Below are 9,496 nucleotides of genomic sequence, written 5' to 3' on the forward strand. Positions count from 1 at the left end.
GCATTGAGCATCTCTTTTCTGATCCTATCTTGTAACTACTCGTCTTCCTCACTAAGTCGGTCAAATGCCCACGAAAGGGTTCGACTCAATTGGTACTCAAGAGTTTCTTCCTCATATAAATCCTCTCGTTCCTTTGTTCCAGTACTCCTTTCCATAAATCCTCTCTCTCTCTAATTAAAAGGGCACAAAACACATAAAAGAAGCAGCAGCAGAACACATAGAAGAGAGATAGACAGATGGGTCGTTCTCTTTGCTGTGAGAAAGCCCACACCAACAAAGGTGCATGGACCAAAGAAGAAGATCAGCGCCTCATCAACTACAACAGAGCCCATGGCGAGGGCTGCTGGAGATCTCTCCCCAGAGCCGCAGGTAACCCATTTAGGATTAACCTAACCCAAATCAGCCAAGCTAGAGAAAACCCATCGTTACTTCCTCTCTAACTCTCTTTCTCTCCATTTATGTGTGTGTTTCAGGTTTGCTGCGTTGTGGAAAGAGTTGCAGATTAAGATGGATAAATTACCTGAGGCCTGATCTCAAAAGAGGCAATTTTACTGAAGAAGAAGACGAGCTCATCATCAAACTCCATAGTTTACTTGGAAACAAGTAAGCCCCCTTCTCTTTCCTTCTCATCAATTCTTTTCGATTACACATTTAATTGAGAATCTGAAAGCACTTCCAGTATGAACTCATTTGGGACTTTTTTCAAATATTTAGATGGTCTCTAATTGCTGGTAGATTACCCGGAAGAACGGACAATGAAATCAAGAACTATTGGAATACCCACATCAGGGTACTCCAGACGCCACTTATATGGGTGAGAATTTAATTGGGTTTTTCAAATGGGCCTGAAAAAAACCTGAAATTTCTATCGGTCCAAGGTTTTTGATTTTGGTTTGATGGCAGCCACATTTTGGGGTTGGGGTTGCAGAGGAGGAAGAAGAGGAAGAAGAAGAAGAAGAAGGAGAAGGAGGAGGAGAAGGGACGGTGATGGGTTTTTTTTTTTTTTTTTTTTACAATTATCACCCCAAAAGGGTATTTTGGTCTTAAAAAATTCGTGACAACGGCAAACTGTCACGACTAACCCTCTCCGTTACGAAAATGTAACGGTGGGGTCAGTTTGTTATTAGTATGCAACAAAGGGGGTAACAGTTATTTGAAAGTTTTTGGGGGGGTAATAATAGATAATAAAGATTTTGGGGTGGTAATTGTAAAAAACCCATAAATAAATCTAAAGTGTTATTGTAAAATTACCTCATGTGCCCTCTTCCAAAGAGATTCTGTTGGCCATCAATGCTACTAAACCCCAAAAGGCTCTCGGTCCTGATAGATTAAACATGAGATTCTTTAAACCCAGCTAGTACATCATAAAAGAGGACCTAGTTTGCAATTTGCAGATCTCGCGAGCTTCTTAATTTAATTTCAGATCCTTTTCAAATTAAAAGGGGTAAATCAGAATTTCCTCTATTTAATTCATAAGGTCACACTCATGGTTTTAGTGCATGGTAACGGAATGGGTATCGTTAAACTCGGAAATTTATACGGTATCGTATTGGTTTTGGACAAGGATCGATCATATCAGATAAATTTGTTCCGGATATTTTTTTAAAAATACGCTTTTTGACCATTTTAACTCTTGTTCGTCTTGTGTCACCGATACGATATTAGCACAACCAAGATCAACAAGGTACAAAACCAGTACAGATCGCCCGATACCAAGGTCACACTAACACTCAAGTAGATCGATCGAATGATCAATCACTCAGTATCCAAAGAAAGAGAAAGAAATCCCTAAAAATGAATCCTAGGGACCAACTCAGTTGGCAAAAGACCAACTCCTCAAATAAGAGGTCATGAATTCAAACCACCTTAGGGTCTATCGCCATCTCCTATTGCCTCTCTCCTCCCCCACCCTATTAAAGTTCTCTAATTCCTAAAAAAAAAAATCCCTAAAAATGTTAACATGATGGCAGCTGTCGGCTATCAGTGTCTTTGGAATTTATTTGGTCTAAGAAGAAGGTGTCTAATGATTTTGATAGTTGTTAAGAACATTCATTAATTGCCCTTAATTTTCATATTTCCTTTTGACTTTCAAACTGGAAATGGGAAGAATTACAACTTACAAGTTGGTGGCTCATCTCTTCACCACCTCCTTTTATAGTTTCCTTCTCAGCCTCTTCTTCTTCTTCGCTTTCAAAGATTTCTTTTCGGCTACTGAAGTGTGTTCACAAGCTTTTTCACACAAAAAAGTCATCAGAAGTTCTTATACGCACATGTCTCTTTCTCTCTCACGAGAACACCCTAGGTTGGGAATTTTAGGCTTGAGGCCTGGATTGGGTTGAAACCTGGGAATAAATCCAGTCCTTTTCAGCTTAGGCCCGACCCAGTTTAACGCGACCTTGATTTTATATTAACTATTACATAATATGTTTAAAGCTTCAAATTTTTCGGATTATTTTTGAAAATAATTGATGTTGATGATGTCTCATTTTTTTTAGTACATGTAAGGGTATAGATGGCAAAAAAAAAAAAAAAAAAACCAGCCCTGTTTCACATTTTCACCCCAATCACATACTAGATTGACTCAATTTAATGACCATACCTCAAATTGGATCCTACCAAGCACATAACAGATGCTAACACCAAAACCGATGCCTGACCGAAAAAAGAAAAATAAAATTTAGGCGGGCCTAGGCGTATCAATTTAAGGCCCGAACTAAAAGGCCTAGCTAGTTAAAGCCCCACACTAGACTGACCTGCTAAATAACCTGGTACTGGGCTTAGCCCCATTACTAACCGGTTGGTAATGGAGTTTGGTTGTGGCCCAACGAATTCCCGATTAAGATAGATCAGCAACGTACGTTAACCAATTATTTATAGCCCATTTCGCATGATTTTAGCCTGTTTATGAACCGTTATGGCTTAATTAGGCATTTAGTCCATTTAAAGCACGATTACTATGAGCACAACCAGTTGATACCCTTAGGCAGCCTCATATTGTGGTTCAACCATTAGTCTTATCATTTTTTAAAACTAGTTGGTTGAATTGGGTGGTGTTGCCGTTGAAATCTGAGTGGATGACGTGAACGACCTACAAAAGGTGAAAGGCACAAGAGATACCTAGAGTAGACTCCAAGGAGAAACTCTAATGCTTAACATCAGACCCGGACAACAATTAGTATCAGATGGGGTATGGAGACCTTGGCCCCTCTTTTCTATATAAAGGAAAGGCGGTTGCAGAGCCCTTCCCCTTTCAAGAATTTGGGTATCTTCTCGTGCGTAATGAAGCAGAGCTCGTGTTTCCCTTGATTCAGGAAACGTGTTCTATCCTCTCGTGGGTGGTGAGGAATCTAAATCTCAGTACAACTCTGCAAAGTGGAGAGTTGACTCCTTTGCATAGACTTTGAGTCCTAAGGGCTTTAATGCCAACGGATCCGTTTCCTAATGGTTCCTTCCAGTTCTGGCCCATTCCTTACCTTTGACCAATCTTCTGCCACGTGTTAATCACCCATTGGCGGGTTACTTTTAGGGTAAAGTACATGTACCCCCCCTATAATGCACCCAATATTCCTCGTACTCTCCTAAGCAGCTCAATATTCCACGTACCACCCTAGCTTTACATCCCAAATGCCAGATGGATCCAATCCGTTAAATACCAAAATTTTGACCATTTTACCTTTTGCTTCATTTTCTTAAATCTAAAAAGACTTAATTACCCTCACTTATTTGTTGTCCTAAATTAATTGAAAATGATCATTTTACCCTTTGTTTTATTTTTATAAATAAAAAGACCTAATTGCCCTCATTTATGTATTACCCTAATCTAATTTGAAAAGACTATTTTACCCCCTAAATATTTATTCTTGAAAATCCCAAAATGCCCTCATCTTCCCCAAATCATCATCTTCTTTTACATACCCACCACCACCCACCATTGGCTTTGGGTTCTAAGACAAATGCGAGGAAAAGGGCTATCATTGTTGCGGATAAGAAATCGAGTATCGAAATGGTCGGTGAAGATGGAGTATCGGAAGCCAGCGGCGGGGATGAGAAGTTTTCTGGTGGGAAGGATCTCACCCAATATGCTCTCTGGGAAGTATCGGAAGCCTCCTCCAGAACTCTTCGATTTCTGGTCATTTCCACGACCTCAACCAGGAGATCTCCACGCTCCTCGACATATTCCCGTTGAAAGAGCTCGAGCTATCTCTGGACATCAGAGAGCATATTGAGCTTATGCAGAGCCAGTCAAGCAAAGCCAAGTTATTTATTGACCAACGTGATGAGATGCTGCGGCTTCAGCTCTTCTCCTTCCTTGAAGAGTTTGAGCGGGGACATATTCCTGATCAGGAAGAGTTGCGTACTCTTTTCATCGACAGATTGGGGATTCGAGATGCAAAAACTTGTAGAGTTGAGATTGAATTCCTGGAAGAGCAGATTTATAATCTTGAGGGGAAGTTGAACCGACTGTCTCAGTACTCAATGGGTTTGTCGCCCTTACAAGGTATTGCAGATTTTGCTTTTTGGCTTTGAGGATGAAGAAATGGGAACTAGTAACCATAAGAAATAGAACCAGGGTCTTATTGCTTTGGATAATGGTGAATCTAGTGTTCCAATTCCAAAGGATTTAATTTGCCCAATATCTTTGGACTTGATGCGAGACTCGGTAATAATCTCAACGGGGCAGACCTATGATCGACTTTCCATAGCCCATTGGATGGAAGAAGGGCATTGCAGCTGTCCAAAGACAGGACAGATCCTTACTCACACTCGTCTTGTGCCAAATCGAGCTCTCCGAAATCTAATCTCCCAGTGGTGCTCTGCTCATGGGATACATTTTGATCCATCAGATAGTCCAGATACGACAATGGAAACCATTGCAGTGGCTGCAGCTTCCAAAGCTGCAATCAAAGCTAACACAGGAACAGCTGAGCTTCTAATTCAACAGTTATCAAATGGGTCAGAGGTGGTAAAAACAGTCGCTGTTCGCGAGCTGCGGTTGCTGGCTAAAACTGGAAGAGAGAATGGCTGAGATCCTTCCCACCAGAAAACTTCTCATCCCCGCCGCTGGCTTCCGATACTCCATCTTCATCGACCATTTCGATACTTGATTTCTTCTCCGCAACAATGATAGCCCTTTTCCTCGCATTTGTCTTAGAACCCAAAGCCAATGGTGGGTGGTGGTGGTGGTGGTGGGTGATGAGGCATAAAACACCCCTCCTATCAGAGGCTGCCACATGGCCGACCCGACCTCAGTCCGAGAACCTAGTTGGGCCGAGCAGGAGACCGGACCGACCCCATCTCCGATAAGTCACCTGACAGAGCCAAACTCGAGCGAGCCAGCCAGTGGCTGAGGCCGAGCTCATACAGGTCAGCCATAGACTCCTGGCCGAGCTTGCGGCCGAGCTTGCGGCCGAGACCAACCTCTCGGGCCGACCTCCCTTGCCGACCTCCTTTGCCGACCCCCAGGGCCGACCTCCGAGGATGAAGCCCTCCTCCACTGAAGCTGCCATAGCACCCCACCGGGGACCTCCGGGCCACGTCAGCACATCCCGAGAATCACGGGATAGGAATCGAGCCACGATCCCAGCACAACACGGAATCGCACTCTACATGGACTCTTACCTTAATAAGAGTCCGACCCTGAAAATAGATCTCCACTCTGCTATGCGCGGGAGAACCTTCCGAAAGAAGGATTCCTACCATACTAGGACTCTCCCAATCGCCTCATCTCCTCCTCACTCTATAAATACCCAGGTATGGAACACCATCGATCATCTGGCTTTTTACTACGCAGTTACGCTGTTGCATTGGAGACATAACTTGAGCATCGGAGAGTCTTAGGCCGGAGCCACACCGGTTCTCTTGTGCTCATCGCTTGGTTTTTGCAGGTCCATTCGTGGACGAACCGAGCATCGGAGGTTTTCACACGCAACAGTGGGTATGTAAAAGAAGATGATGATTTGGGGAAGATGAGGGCATTTTGGGATTTTTAGGAACAAATATTTAGGGGTGAAATAGTCTTTTCAAATTAGGTTGGGGTAATACATAAATGAGGGCAATTAGGTCTTTTCATTTATAAAAATAAAACAAAGGGTAAAATGGTCATTTTTAATTAGTTTAGGGCAACAAATAAGTGAAGGTAATTAAGTCTTTTCAGATTGAAGAAAATAGAGTAAAAGGTAAAATGGTCAAAATTTTGGCATCTAACGGTGGTATTTAATGGATTGGACCGATCTGGCATTTGGGGTGTAAAATAGATGTGGTACGTGGAATATTAAAGGGTGGTACGTGGAATATTGGACCACTTAGGAAGATACGAGGAATATAAGATGCATTATAGGGGTACATGTACTTTATCTTTATTTTTATGTATATCAGATGTCTCCTACTACCTTGAGCACAAAATGGGTATGAGGGAATAAAATTTGATGCCTTTTTGCCTTTTTTTTTTTCTTTTTTTTTGTCGGACAGATTTTGGTTGGCTAAGACCTAAGTTTGGGTGGTCAAGTTTGGTCGGCCACAGCTTAGGCTTTTCTTGGCCTTGTTTGCTCGGCCATAGGCATGAGTGTTTGCTCAGCAATAGGCCTAAGCGTTTGTTTGGCCTATTTTGGTTGGCCATAGGCTTGAGTGTTTGCTCGGCTCAGTTTGATCGACCATAGGCCTGAGCTTTTACTCGGCCTATGTTGATCGACCATTTGCATGAGCATTTGTGTTTGGCTCAATTTGGTTGGCCATGCGCGTGGGCTTTTGCTCGGCCAGGTTTACCTGGCTTGAGCGCTGCAACACCTTGGTTATGTTTGCTCAGCTTCAATGTCGTGCCTTTGGGTTTAGGTTTGTTCGGCTTTGATGTCGTGCCATCTTAGTCAAATTGGCTCGGCTATGATGACGTAGTTCCTCAATAAGGTTTGCTCGACTCTGATGTTGCGCCAACTCCGTAAGGTTTGGAATTCCTCAGCTTCTTCTGCATACATAGGATCAAGTTGTTCAGGAACTTAGGGAAGTATGAAACTTTGTTGCAATTCCACTGTGTCAACGAATGAAGAGGCTCTAGAGAGACATGATTTTCGAAGTGCTAAAATTTTAAAATATGGAGTATTTTCAATGTCTCTTTGAAAAATGCCAAAATAGGAAAAGTGTCCCACACAAGCATGCGAGACCTGGTGTAGGGATCCGAATCAGCTACCCACATGGGGACTAGTGGGGAGAGATCTGACCCCTCCATGGGTAATGGGTACCGCACCTTAGAGATAGGTCCCACATCCCCATGGAGGATTCAAATCTGTTCCCACTCGTCCCCATGTGGGTAGCAGATCCAAACTCTTTGATATATGGGGACCCTCTATGATGTGACCTACTAATCTTAACACGTCATATGGACATATGGCTATTATTACATTCTGTAGCCCCGGATGCCCATATGCTCTATCGACCAAAAGTAGTAAAGGGTAAACTGAGCCATTGGCTCTAACGGCTAGTTAGGACAGTCGATTGGACCAGGAGGCGATCAAGTATAGGTAGAAGTCCAATATTTATAAATGAGTAGTTTTTTTACAGCTTTTTAAATATGGCTATTAATAGGGGGCTTCATTACTCTCCCCCTTGAAAACTTTGAGAGCACTTATTTTCTATATCAGCATATCAACATCTAGAAATGACTGTCGTGGTATATATATATATAGCAATATTTTAAAATTTCTAGCAATTGGGAGTGCTGACGTAGGCCACACTCCCAAGCATCTGAAATCTGAAAATGATCGCCCACCTTCTCCTCGCACAAGACGCATATCTTTCTCTAGTCTCCAATTAGATTAAGTCACACACATACATCTTGAAAATAAAATAATACCACACACTCATCACGTGGAAAATTTCTAGCAATCCTCTGCAGATATTTTGTATGAAAAGTTATAGCTTGTCCATCTACAAATGTTTAGAGTCCGTGGACCGGAACTTGATGAAAATCCAATATGGCTTGATTGAACCTAAAAAGAGCACTCTAATGTCGGATTCCAAGAAAATGTTAACTAAAATTCATACAAGAAAAGCAAAGATTCACAATAAAGGTAAATAAATAAGTAATTAAGGGTGAGAGAGGGTGGGGTTAGCCTTACCCTTAGTTAGTAAATACGTGTATAATACACATATTATACGTGTACCCAAATTTTTGAACATATAATACTCCCATCCCTGTATTTTTATATAAAAAAAACACATTTTTAAATCGGTTGAGTATTATATTTGTATAATACGTGTATTATACTTGTATAATACATGTATTATACAATGTATATGTTTTTTTTTTTTTTTTTTAAATACCCAAAAGGTTAGAATTTAGGGAAACGATTTCACTGTCCCTTTCATCCCTTTCGATTTGCGTTGAACATCTAACTGTAGCAGGCAACAGTAGCCGCCCTCCATCTCCAATCATCCTCCCCATCTCCATTCAACAAAGCTTCGTCAGCGACGGCAGCAGCGATGTTTCTCCTTCTTCCACTGTTGTTCGGTTAGTATCCCTTTCTTTAGTTCCTATTGTTTGCTAATCAAACCAAAAATCACAAAGTTCAAAGACCAAGAACGGAAGCTCTGCAATGCTTTGGGCAGCTCAAGATCTCTAAGCCTCAGCTCTGTGAAGATTGCAGAAAGGTCGGTGGAGAAGAGAAATTTAATTTTTGGGAAAATAAAGAAAGAGAGAGGGAGAGAGAGCGTGTTCTGACACTTTTTGTGTTTTTAGATCTTTTTCTACTTTAACTTGTCATATGCGCGAGCTTTTATTTACGATAGAGATGGATTTGATTATTTCTTTGGGACCCATAACGCGGCACTTAAGTCTTGTACTCTCCTCTTGTTTCTCTGGTCTTTGAACTTTGATGGTAGTAGTGAAGCAAATGAATCTAGTGTGATATTGGCGAGAACGGCTCAATCTCTATTCTATTTTATTTTGTTTTTCTGTCTCTTGTAACTAATGTGTACAGTAAAGATCCATATCTGGAACTCTCCCTCTTGTCTTGTGTTGGTTAATTAGTGGGAACTCATCCCCCTTCACAATAATACATCTAGTTAAAAATATATGGTTATCTCATTGTAGATAGAAAGAAATGTAATGTTGGAAGAATGATTTAATGATAAGGTAATTAACTTGCTCATCTCATTTTCACACAATCTACATTCATTTCTTGTAAATTATTGATATTTTGGTATGTTAAATGATAATCTTAGAGATGTTATATAGCATATTATATTATTGTGTTTATTTTAGTTCATAAAATCATGATATTATTTTGTTTATTAGGTGGTGAATGCATGTTATATAATGAATATATGTCCGTTTTTTTAAAAGTATTATTACCGTCTATGCCGTATTATACCCGTATTAAACGTGTACCATATTATTACCATATGCGTTTTATGAAGCCGGATTTTTGAAAAGCATTATTACCGTCCATTCCCGTTCAATTGCCGTACTTATCCATTCCCGTTCAATTGCCGTTCCCAAACTTAC

The 9,496-nt window shown here is 41.0% G+C and overlaps 1 protein-coding gene across 1 annotated transcript; it reads left to right on the plus strand.

Moving 5' to 3' along the window:
* The first annotated feature begins 230 nt into the window (after positions 1-230).
* On the plus strand, positions 231-5,026 carry LOC122645379 (transcription factor MYB53-like). The gene is made up of 5 exons (XM_043838687.1): positions 231-369; positions 474-603; positions 715-814; positions 4,153-4,498; positions 4,845-5,026. The coding sequence occupies exons 1-5, from the start codon at positions 237-239 to the stop codon at positions 5,024-5,026; spliced, it is 891 nt and encodes a 296-aa protein (XP_043694622.1). The 5' UTR covers positions 231-236.
* The last annotated feature ends 4,470 nt before the right edge of the window (positions 5,027-9,496 follow it).

The sequence above is a fragment of the Telopea speciosissima genome, chromosome 11 (assembly GCF_018873765.1).
Source record: "Telopea speciosissima isolate NSW1024214 ecotype Mountain lineage chromosome 11, Tspe_v1, whole genome shotgun sequence".
Taxonomy (NCBI): domain Eukaryota; kingdom Viridiplantae; phylum Streptophyta; class Magnoliopsida; order Proteales; family Proteaceae; genus Telopea; species Telopea speciosissima.

Coding starts and splice junctions, on each gene's coding strand:
- LOC122645379 (XM_043838687.1), top strand. CDS start 237: ATGGGTCGTTCTCTTTGCTGTGAGAAAGCCCACACCAACAAAGGTGCA. Junction 604..714: donor CATAGTTTACTTGGAAACAA/GTAAGCCCCCTT, acceptor TCAAATATTTAG/ATGGTCTCTAATTGCTGGTA. Junction 4,499..4,844: donor GGGTTTGTCGCCCTTACAAG/GTATTGCAGATT, acceptor TTGATCCATCAG/ATAGTCCAGATACGACAATG.